Raw genomic sequence first — 21,420 nt, forward strand, 5'->3', positions numbered from 1 at the left:
ATGACAATTAAGAGTCGACCAACCTGTCATATTGTAGATCTCGGTGAGCTCTACACAAGTCTATTTTCATTTTTGTTATAAGTTTAGTGAGAAAAACCGCTTTAAAATCTATTTAGTCACCGGGCATTGAATCAAGGCTCTGCCATTGAATAGATTTTACAGCGGTTCTCACTAAACTCATAGTGAAATTGAAAATAGACTTGTGTAGAGCTCACCGTGATCTACAATTTGACAGGTTGGTCGACTCTTTATTGTCATTTTGAAGCGAGTTATCTCATGGCCCGGATTCGGCCCAGTTGCAACTAGGGACCTTCCCCTAATACCATTTTCTCAATTATTCCAGCCTTACTGTCAGTTTACCCTCTAATAGTTTCTATTAGTAATAAGCTTCCTCTGACTGACCACCGATTCTTCTGACCACAACTTATCCCGTTACTTATACCAGTTAGTCCTCCGACTGGGGATACATCTAACTTTAGTTTTCTTTTTTTCCGTCTCTCTCATAGTTTTTCTCTGTTCAAAACCAACACACACACACACACACTCCCCTTCACTTCACTTCATCTCACGCACACAAATCAACCGACCGGTGTAAAGAGAAAAAGAGAAAGAAGAGAAAAATAGACAAGACTCGTCTCTAATTCTCTCCCCATTTTCTATTGGAAATAGAATTTTGTGAACTGGTTTCCTCTGTGTCGGCTAGCGTGTTATGTCTTCCTATCTTACTGATATATAAATTTCTATTTTTTCTCTTCCTATTTTCTATGTATATAGAAATTGAATTACCTGTTGATTAGTGGTGGTGATAGGGGGTACTAACTGAACTTTGTTGTTTTCTCTTCACTTTTCTTTCGTAATCTAACCGAGATGACTCATCACAACACAACGAATGAACTAAGTGGTTAGATGGGCGGTTCGGTTCGGTTACAACGGAAAGATTTTTTTGGATGAAAGGTTAGAGGGCGTAGGTTGTAAGTGTTCATGATATTTAATGGGTTTTTAAAATGCATTTTTCCGTTTTGATAGATTTCGTGAGTTTCGTTAGTCATGGTAATCCTATTTCCCCAGTGATTTATAAATAACCTAGTAATGCTCTGTAGAAACTTCTATTTTTGGCCATATTCGCGGTTTTTTGCCCTTTTTTCCGGGGCCGCGGCTCATGACTGACCCGCCATCCGGCTTCGTAGCATGTCACAGTCATAGAGCTCGCCTAGATCTACATTTTTATTTATTTTTCAGCCGATAACATTGCGTTTTAAGCGATTCACCACTTTTCGACGAATTTTCTTGCTTCAAGTTTTAACGTCGATTTTTCTAGAAACTTCTGGAAATCGAGCTTTTGTCTGGAAACATGCTGATCTCGAAAACTATAATAATGTTTAACGGAAGATAACATAGCAAGGTAGACAGTTTCGGTAGTGATTATAAGCTGATTTGCTATTTTCAGTTAAATTTGTTCACTTTTGAAAATCTGTCTCGTTTTCAGAAGTTTTTATTCAGATTTTAACAATTTCTGTTGAGAATTTGAGAATAAGTGAGATTTCCATAGACATTTCAATAAATATGCATTCTTGGGTCGCTATCAGTCTCTCAAAGGTTTCGAAGTGTCTCACAAGGGAGGCTTCCGGAGACAAACGATCTATAAATTTGGTTTTAGGTACTTTTGACTACGGGGATTCCATTTCTGCCGTCAAAACTGGCTAAATGTTTTTGCGAGCCGAGTTATGAGCTCTCAAACTTTTCATTGGAATTCTATGTGAAAAAGCTTAACCATATGAAAAGTTTGAGAGCTCATAATTCGCAGAGACATTTAGCAGGCTTTGACTGCAGAAATGGACTCCCAGTGGTCGAAAATACCTATAATCAAATTTATAGGTTGTTTGAAAGCCGCGTCTCCAAAGTCTTCCTTTGTCAGTTTCGTAACGTCCTTTCCATTTCTATTGTAACAATTCCTATCATCCTGACAATCCATAAACACAAACATACATCATAAAGTTTATTGATGTTTCTTTTTTTCCATTTTCACACAGATTCATGCTGGAAACATGACGTGTTCTTCTCTATCTTCTTCTTCTTTTTTTTCCCACCGGTTGCTCTCCCTGAAAATCATGTTATTGTTTATCAATAATAATCTTTAATCCATTCTTTTCGCTATAAATCGCTATCATTTTTTCAAAAATTCGAATTTTCCAGACGCTTGGGTGCTCGACTCAAGTCGATTCGAGTCGTCGTCGTCGTAGGGATGAGTGACAACAACACGATTCGTATGAGCCGTGTGCTCTGCGATTTCTTGGTTCTCACACTTATTGGTGGGTTTTTAGATTTAAGAAAAAAAAAGTTTAATTTGAACTATTCTAAGGCACTTTCAGACACTTTACAGCATCGCTTGCTATTTTAGACAGTTTAGGTATATTGTATGCGCTATTTTGATGGGAATAGAATAAAAACGTTAAGAACTCATCATTAGATCGATTCTCCTGCCCGTATTATATCAGAGGCATAGAACTCTCTGAGATCTACATTTTGGTATACTTTTCAGCTCATAATATTGCGTTTTGAGCGAGTTACGCGCCGGCTCGTTTCAGCTCGGTTTGAAAGTTCAAAATTGAGCGAGTTACAAGATTTTTAGTATTGAAAAGTTCTAAAGAAAACTGTAACTCGATTCATTCTAAAGTTCGGCAAAAGTTAAAAAGCGATTCAGAATACTCACGATTCCAGCTTTCCAGTGGTATCGGGTACAATGAGAAAATTGCTATGGAAGGGCGTGGCTAGACGTATTTTCAGCCTCAGCTCTAACGGTAAAGCTAAAGCTCTAACGGTTAAATGTGAGCCTGACTCAATTTCTCCTTTTTTTCCATTTTTCACTGTTCAAAATCACCCAATTTGACCTATACGCGGTACCAAATTTAAAATAATCCATTACTTACTCTGTATGCTCTCTATTTGTATATATGTTTGTATAATGTGTGTATAGGTCAAATAAAATGTTCTCGCCGGGGAGCGAAACGGTGTGTGTTGTGTTGAACATATAACAACCGGAAGTAGTGGTGACTAGACAAGAGTTGGGACATGCTTATTTTCAGACTTTTGAGAAACTGCGGCGTGGTTAGAAAGAGAACTGTGCCTAGGAGTAGTTTAGGCTCCAAAATTGGTTTTTGGAGAGACATTTTCAAAGACATTTTCAACGATTTTGACCAATCTAGCAAACCGGGCCTACACGGTGCCGGCTCGTAACTCGCTTCAAACGCAATATTATAATCTGAAAAATTCACCAAAATGTAGATCTCAGCGAGTTCTATGTCCGTGATCTACTACGGGCCGAATGGCTATTCGTTAATGTGCCGCGGGTCGGGAAAAGGTACCAAAAAACGAGAAAATGGCAAAAAAAGCCTTTCTAGCCCGGCCTGCGACACATTAACGAATAGCCTTCCGGCCCGTAGTAAGACACAGATATAGAACTCGCTGAGATCTACATTTTGGTATATTTTTGAGCTCATAATATTGAGTTTGAAGCGAGTTACGAGCCGGTCCGCTTAGTCCCGATTTGTAAGTATGATAAAACCAGATTCAGAATCCTAATAACATCAACTCTCTGTTCATATCAATTTCATCTACGAACTTATTTATTCCAGCCATCCCTCTCTACATCTTCCACGAGTTCGTGCCCCCATACCGACGTGGATATTATTGTGACGATGAGTCGATTCGTTATCCGTGGCGCAAGTCCACCGTCTCCCGTCAGATGCTCATTGTCATCGGACTCCTGATTCCGATTCTTCTGATTCTGGCGACCGAATTGTTCCGCACGTTGGCGTGGGAGAAGAAGTGCGAGCAAGAGTTCAAAACTTATCATGTAGGTTTTTGATGACTTGGAAATCGGCTGAAAATCTGGAAATTGGGTGAAAATTTCATCCGAACATCCGAATGCACAGACAGGCATCAGGAGTCATGAAATTGGCAGTTTTGCTTGTTTTATACAGTTTTAAAAGTTTTAAAGAGGGGTTTTTTAATGAATCCGGACAAACAGATACACAGACAGAGCGTGTCATGTCGTATTGTCCGTTTTTTGAGCCATTTTTGGCTAATTTTTGGAGACTTTTACGGTTCCGATAGCCTAAAGACTGGAATCAATGCATAAAACCAGCAACTGTTCACTATTTTGAAAACGGACTGTCCCAAGATGCGTCTAGCTTATTTTGAGTCATTTCAATCGATTTTTCAATCCAAAGGTCGACATTTCGACAAATTTTGGTGAATTACAAGCGATTTCGACACATTTTTGACACAAAGTTTGAACATCCTGAAATCTGGATATTGAAAAGTCCGCAATTTCAGGGAGAAAAGGTTTTTGACATAAACGGCTAATTATTTTTCGATCTAAAAACATAATTTTTCGATCCAAAAACCGAATTTTTTACCTAAAAAAGACTGTAATTCCAGACATAATGCTCTCCCCCTATCACCAAAAACCCATTTCCTAAGCTTCAGGTACGCAACCACTCTGTACACCGTCTCATCGTCCGTCTCTACTGTTTCATCGGCTACTTTTTCGTCGGCGTCTGCTTCAACCAACTAATGGTCGACATCGCCAAGTACACCATCGGTCGTCAACGTCCCCATTTCATGGATGTCTGTCGTCCAGATATCGGCTATTCGGAATGCAAGAATCCAGATGAATATGTTACCAACTGGACGTGCACGACGACAGATGTGAAGCTGATTCACGAGGCTCAACTCTCATTTTATTCCGGTCATTCGGCATTCAGTTTCTACGCCGCTTGGTTCACTTCTCTCTATCTTCAAGCTCGCTTATTCCGTCCTCTATTCTCACGTCTTCTTCTTCCCGTTATCCAATTTCTTTTATTCGGTGGAGCCGCCTATGTTTCATTGACACGTGTCTCCGACTATAAACACCACTGGTCTGATGTATTGGTCGGCGCGATGATGGGCACTGCGATCGGAATTTTCGTGGCGTTATTCGTGGCGGAGGTGTTCAAGAGACGAGAGATTCCGTCGTGTGGACCCACTAATGAGTTTGGATTGATTAGGTAATAGTGGATGGATTCTGAAGTAATGCGAGGATTGGCTGAAAGTTTTCTTAAAATTGGCGGAAAATCCGGAAATTTTGGATGAAAATCCGGAAATTTTGGCTTAATTACTAATGAGTTTGGATTGATTAGGTGATCGCTGATTTTGACGTAACACGAGGATTCTGAATCCGCTAGAACTGAAATTTGTCAAAGCGAAAGCTGAAGACGTGAACTTCTTTAAATAAGAAATCCTGATTTTAAAATTTGAGTTTTTGGCTTATTTTCAACTCAAAATTTTAAAAAAAAAACAGATTCACGGCCAATTTTTGACCCGGAATACCTAGATTTTCAGTGATTTCCGTTGTCTGGCGCGCCTCGGACGCGCGCTTAGCTGAATTTCGAAAATTCTCCCAAAAAATTGTTTTTTTTTACTTAAAAATCGTCATTTCTAGGAATAGTATCCATCTGTCTGGCGCGCCTTTGACGCATTTTTATATATTAAACATTTTGTGAACGGATTCAGAATCCTCGCGACGTCCACTTCCGAATCATATTTGTAAACAATTTTAGGCTTAATTTCTTGAAAAAATTGACTGAAAATCCGGAAGTTTTGGCTAAAAATTGGAGGAAAATTTTGACTGAAAATCGATTCAGAATCCTTACATCTTCATCTTTCTTGTCATTTATTAGGATTGTTACTGACGGTACCAAATTAGTGGGCGTGGCCTAAAATCTAAAAATTTTGAGATTCTTAGTCTGAAAAACTGTGATATTTGCTAATTTTCCAAAATTTTCAATACCAATTTCACCGTATTCTAGAATGGACCGCCCGGACGGTGTAATCACGTCCCAATCAAACGGTAACGGCTCAAATACCGTAGTTTCCACCCAACACGTCATCGTTTCCGAAGTGGATCCGGCTAATCAGCGACTGTAAGTTTTCCACTGAATTTCAGATTTTTCGAAATAAATTCCGCCGGCCAAAACTACCATACTACCATTCTTTCTCACGCTTCGTCCGAATGTCATTACTTATCTGAAAATCTGGAATTTTTTGGGTTTTTCCTGGGTCTCCTTTCTCTATCTATACCTCCAATATGATTCATGTCTCTAACTCCTCTCTCTCCTGGGAGCATGTATGCACTACTACAGTAATCCTACAGTAATCCTCCTTACTCAGTTTCAGCCTGTCACTATATCTAAGTTCTTTTCTTTTCTTTACTCACTCTTTTCCAGAACGGAATGGCGCAAGAAGCTTGAAATGAGAAAATTCAATGGAACAACTCATTGTGATATTACAGATAATGAGAATATGTGAGCATTGTGCTTAGCAATTAGTGATAGTTCTAGAAATAGAGATGGCCTGGGAATTGAGGTATTTGGTGGCCTGGAAATTGGCTGAAAATCCGGGTATTGTGGCGGAAAATCCGGAGATTTCGGCGGAAAATTGGCTAAAAATTGGCTGAAAATTGGCTGAAAATTGGCTGAAAATCCTGAAATTTTGGCGGAAAATCCTGAAATTTTGACGGAAAATTGGCTGAAAATTGGCTTAAAATTGGCTGGAAATTCAGAAGTTTTGACGGAAAATCTGGATGTTTTGGCTAAAAATCCGGAAATTTTGGCTGAAAATTGGAAAATTGAGGTTTTCAGACAGTTTTCATCTACTTTTTCAGCCAATTTTTAGCCAACTTTCAGTTAATTTTCGGCCAATTTTCAGCCAATTTTTAGCCAACTTTCACCCAATTTTTAACCAATTTTTGAAAATTCTAGGCCACCGACCCCCAAATCCTAGGCCATCCACAGTAAAATCTCTTCCTTCCGCTCATATTTTCAGTTTTTTCCTCTCTTTTCCTCCATTTTCACTCAATCATAAATGTCTCTAACTAACTCAACTTGTCCGTGTCTCTCCGCCCACTAATCCTACAGTAATCCTACAGTAGTCTTCCATGACTACAGTAACCCCCTCATAAATCTACAGTAGTACTCCTCTCATATGTTTAGAGTGTCTTCTAGCTCCGTCTCCTCTCTTCCGCCGCCCGTCTTTAAGCTGGGTCCACCGAGAGCGCCGAGAGGTGCGCCAGACTCTTCGCCACCCGAATTCAAGACGGAGCTTCGTGTCGATCCGTGCATCGTTGTGAATATGAAATGAATGAGTGTGTCTTTGTATAGTCTTTGTCGTCGCTTTTATGTGTTTTTTGAGCTGAAAATGAGAGTTTTTTGGGGTTTGGAGGTGAAAATTTTGGAAAAAATCGGTCAAAAATGGCCTAGAATCCCAAAATTTGGGTTTCTAGGCCACCAATTCTCCGCCAGACTCTCAAAAACTCTACTTTTCCAGCAATTTCTATTTATGTACATTTCATCTCATTGCTCCCCACTTTTCCAAAAAAAAATTAGCGGTGAAGCTGGAGGCCTAGGATACGATATGGCCTAACTTTTTCAATGGCCTAATTTTGTGGCCAATGACTTGATGGCCTAGAATCCGACTTTCCTGGTGATCTAGAATCAGGCATTACCCTGTGACGCGTTTTAAGGTAGAAAATGTGATTTTGGAATGAAAAAACGATTAAAAACTTGAAAAATGTTCAAAAATGGCTAAAAATGTGAATTTTTTGTTCAAAAAACATGAAAATGTCATTTATTGTACTTAAAAATGCGTTTCAAGCTAAAAATAGAAAAAAATTTCGGATCCTAGGCCACCAGCTTACCATGGCCTAACTTTCCCATAGTTGTTGGGATCCTAGGCCACCATGCCTTAATTTTTCAATATTGTCGGATCCTAGGCCATCATTACCACCGTATCCTAAGTCATCTGTTTACTATGGCCTAACTTTCCCCCATTGTCGGATCCTAGGCCATCACTCCCTCCCCCCTCCATCTCTTCCATTATTGTGCTTTCATTGTTGTTGTTTTCTTTGTGATTTCAGCCTGTGGACATCGTCGGGCCCCGCCTCCTCTCAAAACTATCGAGACGATCGATACATGGACCACTACTAGAGCACCCATGCACCTACAGTATCTACAGTATGCCTTTGCATGTTTTGATTTTTATATTGATTGATTCTTTTTAATTTACTTAATTTCTTATCCATTTTTGGGACCCTCTTCTCCTCCTTCTACCAAACGTTTTTATCCAAAATTTTTCACAAATTTTTCGAAATTTTTTTAAGCCCACCAAAGGATGCCCAACCTGTGCACCCCGATCAGGTCCGACCGCATTTCATTGAAATAAATCATCTCTAAATCACACAAATTTCTTATTCTCATCCCCAACCCGATTCGTCTCTCAGCTTCTTTGTATACCGCCCATCCCGTTTGTGTTGCCCAAAAAAAAGTGAAAAAACAACGAAAATTTATAAATTTTTGTATTTATTTTAATATATATTCATATACATGCTTACACCCAATTTGTCCATTGTGCAGCTTCTTTTTAACATTGAAAAATTGGATTTTTGGGGGAATAATGGGGGGTACGGTAGAAAATGAGGGGGGACATCCGGATGGACAGACAAACAGATAGATGGATGAAAACTGGAAAAAAAAGACATCCGGACAAGCAGACATACATTCTGGACATGCGGACAAACAGATAGACATTCTGGACATCCGGACATACAGACAGACATGTAACTGAACTTCTAAATTTCGTGATTTCCTGCAAAATGAGATATTTTGGACATCTGGACGCACCGACTGACTCATAGACTATCATATTGTATGAATTTGATGTTTCTCGGACATCCGGACTCACAGACCGACATGTGGACATATACCTAGAGAAAAACGAAATTTTAACTTTTTCGTCAAAAAATATCAAAAAAACATGTATATCACAGAAAACCCAGTCAAAAACAGCCACACCAAGACATCCGGACAAACAGACACATAGATAGGACATCCGGATATCCGGACGTACAAATAGGACATCAGGACTCACAGACAGACATTCTGGACATCCAGATAACATACAACACGAAACCTTGCCCGTAATCGAAAGTACAGACATCTGGACTCACAGACACACAGACAACCTACCGTACCCCGATCCCCCCTCCCTCTCCATACCATCCTGACGCATTTCTCTATCTCTTCTACAGTACCCTTCTTCCGAATTCCTCATCCTCCTCAACTATAATCAACCAATTACCATCATCCCGTTGGCGACCGGAATCCTTTATGGACACTGCCTCATACTACACGGCACGAAGTGAATGGGATGCGACGAGTGGGCGGAGCAGTATTTTCGGAGGAATCGGCGATAGACGGTTCATGGATTTCCAATCGATTCAATCGGGTCAGCCGTCGTGGTTGTTGGAGTCGCTGGAGGAGGAGGGGCATTAAGAGTCTGGAAATGTGTATTTGAATGAAGGCAAAAAATTGAAAGTTGTGGTGTTGGTGGTTAGTAGAGAGCGGTAGGATCAGGGCGGTGCGAACAAGTGATTTTTTGATTTCTCCTGAATTTTTCACAATTTTGTACTTGAAACATGTTTCCGGAGTCTTTCCTTGGACTAATTACAGTTTTCATACAAATTCAAGCCTCCGAAAAACTCGTATTTTCAGACAAATGTTTTGATTTTTTTTCGAATTTTTCGATTTTTCGATTTTCGAAATAAAACGTTTAAAAAAAATTTAAGTTTTCGCTCAGCCCTTGTGAGGATGTCAGGTGTGCTTACCCTTTTGTTAAACATAGATGACAATTTTCAATAGAACATCTTTGTATACCTCACTGCGTCCGGTCTATCGAAAAAGGACATTACTTGCGCTCCATTAGAAATTTGCAAGTTCACAAAAGTTGAATTTCGATTTAAAGATGGAATTCTTAGAGTTAACTCAAGAAAACTTATCAATTTTAGGTTATCGGTAACTAACAAAACATAAAAACTGAAAATACAATTTTTGAAAAGGTTTGAAATTTCTATATAACGCGTTCTCTGTAAGACTCGAGCAACAGAGGTACTAGGGAAAATTAGTTATATAAACATGTACTCTGAGTCTTCGGTAACACATATACACAATATTGGGTCGCAGCTCCGGGTTACTGTAGTACGGTAGGTGCTCATAGGTCAAAAAATGAACTTTTTGAGAATTGATCGGGAAAAGCTGAAATTTTTAGCATTTATTGGATAGGAATAGAGTATTTATTTCACAAAGTTTCAAAGTTTAAAAAATTTTTTTAACCGAGTTATGGCCAAAACACACACTTTTTTGACCGATTTTTTGAAAAAATCTAAAATTAGGATCCTTAATCGGAATTTCCGTATTCCAAAACTATTTTTTTAACGTTTGTTATTATTTTTTCTATTGATCAAAAAAAAATTCATTGAAAAAAACCTCGGCTGAAAGGTTCAAATTTAATCTAGAAAAAACCAAAAAAATTTTATTTTGAAATTTTGGAAATTTTATTTTAGAAATGCGTAGTCCTTATAATTTGCAACATTTTTTGTATTGACACTTATGTTTTAACTCTTCATCATCACATAGAAATCTTGAATTAAGTGGAAATTATCAATTGAGCGGCGTGTGATTTCCAGCTGTCGCGTAAGAGCGGAATACACAAAATAAATGTTTTTGTTTGAGTAATTTTAAGATTGTGCTTTGTTTGACAATACTCTGCTTACTGTAGAAAACAATTCGGTACGTTTTTCATTCACAAAGTTGTGCATCAATTCAATTAATATCTCACATGAGAATCTCTTGCGTTGGGAACCGTAGATCTTGATATTTTTTTGCCAAAAGACATTTCTTGGTCTTACTAAAAAACTCCGAAAGTAGTAGCGGCGTTCTCAAAGTTTTGCTAAAAAAATCGATTTTTTGTTTTTTTGGAGAATTTTTTAGTCGACTCACTTTGGCTCTTCATAACTTCTCGCATTTTTAATATTTTTAGAAGATTTTTTTTGCAGATGATTGGTAAAGACATGTTCTTTATTTTTGCTCATTAAACTATAAAGCTACTACCTTGTCGGAATGAGATAATTTAGGAACTATTTTTATTTTGGAAATACGTTCCCAAGAGACCGAGTCCATTTGATCATTTGACGGATGATGCAAGTTCACACACTCAAATGTAGATCAAACCAAAAAATGAGATTTACTTTAAGTTTTAGACTTCTTTACAGGTTATTTAAGTACTACTACCCTACATATACTCTACTCAACAGAAGAATCGTTCGACCCTCTGTTTTTTTCCAAAATTTAGATTTGGGTCATTTTTCAGAAAAAGATGTGAACATAAAAAGTGTTTTAAATTAAAATGGAAATCAGGCCACAGTGTTCTTTTTCCCATCACGTGACCTAAAAATGAAAAATTCCGAAAAAATTGGTTGTAGGGTAGTAATACTTAAATAACCTGTAAAGAAGTCTAAAATTTAAAGTAAATCTCATTTTCTGGTTTGATCTACATTTGAGTGTGTGAACTTGCATTATCCGTCAAATGATCAAATGGACTCGGTCTCTTGGGAACGTATTTCCAAAATAAAAATAGTTCCTAAATTATCTCATTCCGACAAGGTAGTAGCTTTATAGTTTAATGAGCAAAAATAAAGAACATGTCTTTACCAATCATCTGCAAAAAAAATCTTCTAAAAATATTAAAAATGCGAGAAGTTATGAAGAGCCAAAGTGAGTCGACTAAAAAATTCTCCAAAAAAACAAAAAATCGATTTTTTTAGCAAAACTTTGAGAACGCCGCTACTACTTTCGGAGTTTTTTAGTAAGACCAAGAAATGTCTTTTGGCAAAAAAATATCAAGATCTACGGTTCCCAACGCAAGAGATTCTCATGTGAGATATTAATTGAATTGATGCACAACTTTGTGAATGAAAAACGTACCGAATTGTTTTCTACAGTAAGCAGAGTATTGTCAAACAAAGCACAATCTTAAAATTACTCAAACAAAAACATTTATTTTGTGTATTCCGCTCTTACGCGACAGCTGGAAATCACACGCCGCTTGATAATTTCCACTTAATTCAAGATTTCTATGTGATGATGAAGAGTTAAAACATAAGTGTCAATACAAAAAATGTTGCAAATTATAAGGACTACGCATTTCTAAAATAAAATTTCCAAAATTTCAAAATAAAATTTTTTTGGTTTTTTCTAGATTAAATTTGAACCTTTCAGCCGAGGTTTTTTTCAATGAATTTTTTTTTGATCAATAGAAAAAATAATAACAAACGTTAAAAAAATAGTTTTGGAATACGGAAATTCCGATTAAGGATCCTAATTTTAGATTTTTTCAAAAAATCGGTCAAAAAAGTGTGTGTTTTGGCCATAACTCGGTTAAAAAATTTTTTAAAACTTTGAAACTTTGTGAAATAAATACTCTATTCCTATCCAATAAATGCTGAAAATTTCAGCTTTTCCCGATCAATTCTCAAAAAGTTCATTTTTTGACCTATGAGCACCTACCGTACTACAGTAACCCGGAGCTGCGACCCAATATTGTGTATATGTGTTGCACATTTACTCATATACGTTCTTTGAAAGTTTCAAAGCTGTAGCTAACTTAGCCGCCCTACGCCCCTACCTACAGTGACCATGATCGAGTCTTACAGAGAATGCGTTATATTTTCAAGCTAAAAATAGGGAAAAGTAATTACTTGAAAACTACTTTGATGGTCACCTGAGATACCTGAGATAATAAAATGAAGAAATCCAACGACATCACCAAAAAACCCATTAATTTTTGACCAATTTTGAGAGCGCGCAACGTTTTAGGGATAAGGAGAAGACATATCGATTCCTTGTTTGCAGTTTACAATATTTTGTTTGGTAGGACTAGGAATATAGATTTTTCGCATGCTTGCAAATCGGGCCAAAACTGACCGGCGCGTAACTCGCTTAAAACGCAATGTTATGAGCTGAAAAATATACCAAAATGTAGATCTTGACGAGTTCTATATCCGATATGTAGACTATTTTGAAAAGTCACGCATAATTTGATTATATCAAATTGTTGACAGTTAGGTAGATTAAATCGTGACTTTCAAATTTGCAGCTGATAGGAGTTTGATTCGAAGCTTTTTTGGAATTTGAAGGTCCGTTGAAAGATTCCTTTCTGCTAGATGCTAGATAACCATAATCATTTGGTGGTTATTAACTTCTTAGGGTGTGACTGTACTAAAAAATCGTCAACTATAAAAGTATAGGTCTAGGTGTGAACTACACGATGAACACAAATTCAGAACTATCGGACAATTTCTGGCTTCGTGGCAAGCTTTTGAAGTTTCATAAACTTCATTTGTAGTAACTAATGAAAGTAAGACATCCGGACAAACAGAGTGAATGACGATGAGATGAGTAAATTAGTCAGACAGTTTGTTTCCATGGTACTGTCTTTTCCAAATTGGGTTTTAGGACATTCAGACACACCGACAGATAACCTAAACCAATACCACAACTTTTCGAAATCTTCTTTTTGTTTCTCACCTTACATGTATAATGTTCTACCAAAAAGTCATCCAAATTCTCTCTATTTTTTCAGGGTCTGTCTATATATATACCTTTTCCTCTGTGATTCTTATAAACCGAATTTTCAATTCTTAGTTTGTTAATTGTGTTAATAAACCTATTTCCTCTATTCTTATGACATGAGACAGGACAAAGCGTGAGAAGGAAAACAAATCGTATGGTATTATCTCGGCACAGTTCTTACAACTGCGCTCCACCGAAATCCCCTTGAAAAATGCACTCAATTTTCTTCGGTTTCGGTAGAGCGCGGTTGTAAGAAGCGGGCCGTGCTAATAACAAAATTTTAATTCAACAATTGCACTTTTCAGCGTCCAAACCACCGATGAGGCTCGTCGTGACTTCTTCCAGGCTGTCTAGGCTACAGTTACCTCTGTAAGGAGTACTCTAGGCATACAGTGTGTTCCCAATGATTACTGGAGGACTACTGTAGGCCTACAGTACTCTCTCACCGCAATACTCATTAACCATGCTCTCGCTTCCCCCCTTGGCATTCAAAATTTTCCTCTTTTTTTTGGCTATGATGATGTAACCATATTATGTTTGTTGTTTTTTTTCTTCTTTTCTGAGAACTTCCTTCCCTCTATTTCCTTACTTCAGTGTAGTGTCTGTCACTTGTTTGGAAGGAAGTTCAGTTTTTTCTGTATTCTGAGAATTATTCGATGACCTGACCTCTAGGTGACGTCATCTGTCATCTGGAAGACAATTCTAGAAGACGTGGCTCCAGAATCCGAAGAATCCTTAGAAGTCTGGAAGTCCTCTAGCCATGACACTCCACTATCCCTGAAAATCTGCTTAAACATGATCATTTCCAGATTTGTTTCTAAATTTCCAAATCTGATGACTGAACTCCCCAATGACGTCTCCTTTCGTCTTCTGATTTTTTGATTCTTTTTATAGTTTTGTATTCCTTATCCGTGGTACATACATTTTTTGTGTTTGTGTCGTGTCGGATTGTCTGAGGGATTCTCCCCCCACGCAATCCATCATTGGTTAGTTGACCTCAAGGAAGTGGAAACAACCAAACTTATGAGAAGTTGATGACCTAGAAAAAGTTAGGCCACTGGTTTTAAGATAACGTTTTGGCGAAATTCTTTGAAAGTTGAGATTTTGTGGAAAAGCAATTTAAGAAAAAACTCCGCATCCCAAAAATTTTGCAACAACTTGCTCCATTGACAACTTATACAACTTTTCACATATTTTATCAACCGAGCGCGTTTTCTGAGTCTACTCACATTATCCGTATGGATATTCGCTCTACTGATCACTTCTGTAACTTCCAGCTCTTCACTAACATTATCAATAGAGTGCGTTTTCATCTTTCAGTACCAGGCCTCTGCGAAATAACTTTTCCAAGAAATCGGAAAGAAAATTTCTTTTAAAAAACTGTCTGAAAAAATGAGCTTTTCGGTGGCAAAAATCTTGAATTTGTATGAAAATAGTAAGTATTTTAAGGACAGATCCCCAGAAACCTGTTTTTGAGTACAAATCTAGAAAAAATCAACTTTTTGACAATTTCAGGAAAAAATTTCAAAATTTTCGAGTGGTTTTTTTCGAAAACTATCCAAAACATTTTTCGCACAGCCCTATTCAATATATTGCTTTTTTATGTTCATTTTGACCAATTTTAACCATCCGATCTCTACTCCAATACCACTGTCCAAATATACCCTTTGTTACATCTCTCAACTCATTTCAATAAAGCTTGCCTGCTCTCGCTTCAATTGAGAATTCAAGTTTTAACACTTCACACACAAACTGAAAGTTTTAATCAGGTTATCTCACACACATGGCTGAATACTAGCAAGAAAAACAGGCAAGAGAGTCTTCTGACCACACCGAATTAGGCAAATCAAGCATAAAAGCGATGACACAGATTTCTTTCACGCTTCTTTTGATTTCGAAGAGAGAGAGAGAGAGAGAGCACTGATCCGGCTCACTTCTTATCTGGCTTGACATTTGTTGAGAAATTTGAATCATCAACAACAAAATAAAACAATCACAACTAAATACTTCTCGGTGTTCCTGGAACTATGCGCCTTTAAAGATTACGGAGAGACGCAGAGCAGCAGAGTGTCTTTAAAGGCGCATATCTCGTAGCCGTGATTTTCCAAAGATTTTAAATTTCGGGGTATGATAGATCGAAACAAGGGTTACATTTTTGTAGTTGAACGTTTTTTGATAGCTATTCACGGTTAAGAGATAAATGCCTTGGAGATAGCTTCCTTTATGCATAAAAAGGTTGATAGCTATCAAAAAACGTTCAACTACAAAAATGCAGCTCTTGTTTTGTTTTATCAGATGTTAAAATTCAAAACCCCTTAGTAATTCACGACGCGTTTAAAGACGGAAGAGAGACACTGAGAAGTCAGACACTCTGCTTCTCTGCGTTTCTCCGTAATGCTCAAAACTGTAAATACCACAATGCCACCACAGGATCCCAAAATTTGAAACCCACCTGCAAAATCTTAGTTCGCTCTTTAAGACCCCATTAAGAATTGAGGAGAAAATTTAGGAAAAACGAAAATCACATTAAAATCGTCAGAGTCTGGATGACCCCCTCGGACTGAATTGGATTAAAATGTTTAGATAAAATATGTGTTCCTTGAATTAAGGAATCCAGAAGAAAACAAATCTTGATTTAGATTTGAATTGAATTTTGAGCGCTTAAAGATGACAGCCGTGAAAAAACAAGGTCGTTCTGAGGAAGAGAGCTATGATATGATATGATCTGGAAATTGAAACGGGAGACATAAACAAATAGTGGACAAAAATAAACGAATGGTTCCTGGTATGGTATAGATAGACAGATCGACATTTTTGTAGTATGGATTTATTTGTACATAACTCAACGACTAATTTTAAAACAGAGGATGTAAACATCTGAGGTCTGCAACCTTGATTTTAAGGTCCTAATAAAAAATGATACCTCTTCATGGAAGGATTCCCAAATAAGGCAACATGCATGCACCAGTTTCATTTGGAGAGCATAATTTGGAGTCATGCTACGGTCTTCCCAAATTTTGATTCCTATGTTTCATCAACTAATCCTACCCAAATTGGGCTAATTGGATATCGTGTGTCTTACAAGGGAAGTACACAACAAACCGACTTAAACTTTTCTATTAATTCGGACATCTGCTGACCCTGATAATTCCAAATCTGCAAGAAAAATCTGCAAAATGATCACTCGGACCGTTGTGGTAGACACTTTGTCTCGCGGTAAAAAGTTTAACTCTAGGAAAAGTTTGATGGCTCATAACTCGGCTCGAGTGAGCAGATTTGGAATCCTCACGGTCAAAAGTACCTATGGCCAAATTTATAGAAAACTTTCAATTGTTAAAGTTGACTAGTATTCGAAAACTAAAAAAGTTTAGTTGCTTACCTAAAAAACTATCAACAGTGCAAGAATGAATGAATTATGAAAACGTGGTCAATTAAGTTCCAGGGCGTCTAAATTCTAGGTCACCAGAATTCTTGACCAATCTGTCTGTCTGTCTGCGCCTCTGCTCACCTAAATGTCCGCAATCCAACCTAATATCGTTCTGGCATTCTCTGAAAATCCACTTGTTAGACGACCTACGTAAACCAGTAAAATCCTACAAACCGCATATTTTTCCGAATGTCCGAAAAACCGGATAACATCACTTATATTTGTGCTGGATACTGAATACTTTGCACTGCAGTAAAAGTATTCGTTAGATCTCTCAATCGGAGTTATTCCATTTCTAATCTTATTAAGAGTAGTCTATCTGTGTTTCCTAGTTTCCCGATTTCTGAGTTTTGAAAAAAACTCAAAAACCACCCATCTAACACATTAATCCAGTCTTACATCATTCGAATTCCAAAATCCACACGTTTCAGCTTAAACCGATTATCATTATCCCCATCTCCATTATCTCATCAAGCCAATTTTCGAAAAAAAAGTGCTCTCTGCCCGTAATCCCTCTTGTTTATCTTGTTGTGATAAGCCGAGCGCGGATGTCTCATCGCGCAGAAGAAAAAGGGGCAGTGCTCAAACCACCGTGAAATCTGAAAAAGTGGGGCGGAGCCTAGAGCGAGCTATAAAACGGGCGAGCAAAGATAGGCGTTCCTCACTCTCTCCAAGTTTCTGCTTTTCTGGAAATACAGAAAATGTTCCATATTCATCAAGAAACCATGAATTGCCCTGTCGACCTTCACCGTCAACGTCGAATCCTATTCAGCAAAAGACGTCGGACTATCTAAAGCCTACAGTACTCCCTTGTATATATATTTTTACATCGTGCCAATATCTTATCAATCTAAATATGCTGGTCATTCTGCTCACCTCGAAACGGATCTCAATTTCTTTTCTTTTTTGTCTCATTTCAAATTTATCAAATCTAAAGATTGTTTGTAAATACATACAAAAAAGATGTAAATAATAAACCAATTATTTTTGAAACCTCGTGTTTTCTCTTTTAGAATCTCAGAATTTCAGACGTCAGAACTAATAACAGGCTACAAAAAATAAAATGTTGCCATTTGTTTTGTTTACCCCTACGCAAATATACAAAGAGAAAACGTATGTGTCTACGGTATTTAGGTTGTAGTGTTTGGGACAAAGAATATAGGTTGAGGCTGGTCTGTCAGTCTCCAGGATGTCCGGATGTTTGAACTTCCAGGGTAACATTGCTTTGAGGGATTTCATGCTTGTCAAAGTCGTAATGAAAATTGGACTTAACGAACTCTGAAGGCCTAAATGGGTGGTGGATAGTTAGGTCTGTGTGTCGGTCTAAAATTTTCGGAATCTAGTTCCACAGTGTCCGGACGTCTTGGATCATCGCTTTTTGAATTCCGGGTCAGTTTCGCATATCAGGACATTGGAAGTGTGAGTTTTGCAGAAGTCTAACCTACCGTAAAACCTTAAATAGAGGTATCTTTGGAAGGTTTCACCTAGCTGTAATGTGTGATTCAATTCCAGGTATGAAAATACTGAATCTGTCATTAAAACTCTTGAAAAATGTTGGGGAATTTAGTTATGACCGTTTAATCCTTGAAACTCAGAAATACATGCATTGTGCCACAAGTTATATCTCCTTAGTGTGAGCTTGTACAAAAAAGTTGTCAACTACAAAAATGTAGACAAAGGCTTAATTATCACAGAAAAAGATAATTTAGAAAAACCAGACATATTTACAAAAACCTTCTCCGAATTTGTCCTTATTCTTTTCAAAATCCTACAAATTCTTTTCAAAATCCTACAAATGCAAGTTGAATACCGTTGTACTACTGTATTTACGTTTTCATAGATCTCACAACCATATTTTAAAACTACAGACATTTTGAACTGAATTCAAAGAAATATTAACACATATTCCATTTCTAGATTGCACCTTTGAGGATTTGCTCTAAAGTTTACTGTCTAGGTTTGACTCGGTCTTTCCGGATGTCCGGATGTATGTTTCCTCATTACAGCTAAGAGGGTGGCGGATTTGTTGGAGATTTGACTATTTATGTCAAAATTTACATGTTACCTTAGATACCCAAAAATCCTATAAGATGATTACGGTCGGAAAAATTAATTTGAAAATGATAAACATGCGTCAGTCCTGGGAGGTCTCTCTGAAAATCCTGACAGACAAAATCCGTTCTTTGACGAAAAAATATTTGACTTTTTGGTTCCCTCTTCCCCAATTACGGTGTGCCACGTCAAAATCAGAATCTGCTGTAATGCTTGTTTTCGTTTTTTTTCAAATTCGAAATTACTGCCTGATCTATCTTCCCCATTCATTATATGCTCTATATCATTCAGTTGAAAAGCTCATCAGTGCAATTAGGTGTGAAGTCGTGACCGTCGTCGGAGCTCAAGCGTGTAATCATGAGTGAGGTGCTGAATCAGAAGAGAGAATTCTTTTGGTCTTTTTTATGCTTTCAGAGGTGAGACTGAGACCAAGCACCGGATTGAGAAGGGAATGCTGTGACGATTTAAGGATGCTCTTTGATGCTAGAATGAACTTTTATATCGAAAACGAAGTATAAATAAACAAAATGTTTGGTCTTAGGTGTTAACTTTTTTAAAGGAAACGGAAGTGGCATTTCAGGGAAATGCTAATGTGCAACATTGCATTGCTCACTGAGAATGTCAGATTTTGTAGAACTTTAACGGATCTCAATTTCCGTTTCGTTATCCGTGACTAAGTTCTTGAGTGCCAATCTACGAAACCTTATGGGAATGCAAACTTCATAAAGGAGAATGTTGCTTTTTGTGAAAATGTGAACGGGGACTATGAGATTTGGTTGGAAAGGCCTGTTGGGCTGTATAAAAATGTCCGGACGTCCGAATGTCCAGAAATTTGAGAATACGGGGGGAACAGGACAGTGTAGTCTGTTACTGCGCGTCTTTGTTGGTTTGAATTTGCGTGAGCATGCCTTGAATTAAAGGCACAAAAGACTTGTCCGAGAGGACTACACGGCCGATCGGGAAAACTCTTCCACGAAGGCTAATTTTGAGTCTGAAAAACGGGAATTTCTGGGGTTTTGAGGCTTTTAGCAATTGTTCAATAACGAAAGTTTCCTAAAACTGTCTGAAGTCTGAAAAAAATTCTTCTGTCCTCCTTTAAAGAACAATTGTTAGATGTGTAAGTGAGCCCAAATCCCAGGACCAAATTATCCAGTTCTTACTTTTCACGGATGCGTCTGACTGAGGGGAGCTTGTACCAAATAACAGTCTAGCACTACAGTAACCTAAGATCTCCAGGTATGCCTTTGAAGTGTACTTTTTAAAGTTTACGGTTCCACTGATTAACGGTCTCCATTTCGGATTTCTTCAATAATCCTAAATCCCTATCTTTCTGAAAATACTGCATCATTTTCCAGTTGTTCCAGTCTGCACTACCGTATTTCCTTTTTATTCCCTCCGTTCGATCTCAACATAAAATCTTTAAACCACAGACATTCCTTTCCATTTGATTTCCGAATTTCCGAATTCTTGTAGATCCAGCTAACACACAGTTCACACATTCCACCTCTAGACAGCTAGGAGAGAGGCGGATTCAACGAGGATTTTAAGCAAAGCTTATAAAGTTAAAATTTAAAAATTTTAGCACTGTCATCATCTGCAGGACATCCTTGACAACAAATGTGTGTTTGAACTGAAACGGATATTCGAAACATAGGGATTAAGTGACGGCTCGGCGCGTTGTTTATCACATGTTGTGTGCCCTTTTAATCTGGAAACACAAATAAGACATTTTGCTGTTAGATACATAGATAAAGGGGATTAGTTTCAGCAACACCAGCAGACAACAAAATATTGATGTAACATTTTTGAGCGGATATGAGAAAAAGAAAAGGATGTTGGAAGCGAGCGGGAATTGGGTCCAACAGTTTTAGGCAGGCTCCGCCCACAGATATTTTACAAGAGGAAAGTATATTTTTCTAATCAATTTTCAAGTCAAAAACTGGAAAACTTACAGAAATTGAGCCCGGGGCGCTTTTGACGCGATCATTGAGTAATTAAAGAGGATCAACCTGCATAAGGCTTTTTGTTCCATTGTTTTGTTTTTATGGAATAAAAGTGATTTTCCGCGGTTATTGAGAAGAAAAAACTGGAAAAAATGAAGAAACGAGGCTGGGGTGCCGTTGGCGCGTTACTTGAACCGTTATGAGGGTGCTAAATACCTGCCTAGAGGACCGTGTTTTTTGAAATTTTTGTTTATTTTTCTATTTCCATGAGAAATATGAGTTTCTGATCAGTTTTTAGGTTAAAAAACTGGAAAATATGCATTAAAAAGAGCTGGGGCACCTTCAGCGCATTTTTGAGTTTTTTTGGTCCAAACCCTCTGAAAAAGCCCATAATTATTGAATTGTAACACTCCAGGAAGCGTACTTCATAAAATTTGAAATTGTGAAACGTCAAATCATGATTCTATCTCAAATGTTGCAGATTTCAACTTTTGGC

General features: G+C 37.6%; 3 protein-coding genes across 3 annotated transcripts; 1 reads left to right on the plus strand and 2 right to left on the minus strand.

The window, feature by feature from the left end:
- GCK72_003728 (uncharacterized protein) lies at window positions 1–7,179 on the plus strand (the record flags this gene model as incomplete). Its single annotated transcript, XM_053724212.1, has 8 exons — window positions 1–43; window positions 163–235; window positions 2,194–2,309; window positions 3,633–3,853; window positions 4,489–5,048; window positions 5,850–5,963; window positions 6,267–6,344; window positions 7,032–7,179. The coding sequence occupies 8 exons, from the start codon at window positions 1–3 to the stop codon at window positions 7,177–7,179; spliced, it is 1,353 nt and encodes a 450-aa protein (XP_053588406.1).
- On the minus strand, window positions 3,620–3,940 carry GCK72_003729 (uncharacterized protein; the record flags this gene model as incomplete). Its single annotated transcript, XM_053724213.1, has 1 exon — window positions 3,620–3,940. One exon carries the CDS (start codon window positions 3,938–3,940, stop codon window positions 3,620–3,622), a length of 321 nt encoding a protein of 106 aa, XP_053588407.1.
- A 6,991-nt stretch (window positions 7,180–14,170) lies between the features above and the next one.
- On the minus strand, window positions 14,171–14,815 carry GCK72_003730 (uncharacterized protein; the record flags this gene model as incomplete). Its single annotated transcript, XM_053724214.1, has 2 exons — window positions 14,171–14,290; window positions 14,732–14,815. 2 exons carry the CDS (start codon window positions 14,813–14,815, stop codon window positions 14,171–14,173), a joined length of 204 nt encoding a protein of 67 aa, XP_053588408.1.
- Between the last annotated feature and the right edge of the window lie 6,605 nt (window positions 14,816–21,420).

This window comes from Caenorhabditis remanei, chromosome II, assembly GCF_010183535.1.
Source record: "Caenorhabditis remanei strain PX506 chromosome II, whole genome shotgun sequence".
Lineage (NCBI taxonomy): Eukaryota > Metazoa > Nematoda > Chromadorea > Rhabditida > Rhabditidae > Caenorhabditis > Caenorhabditis remanei.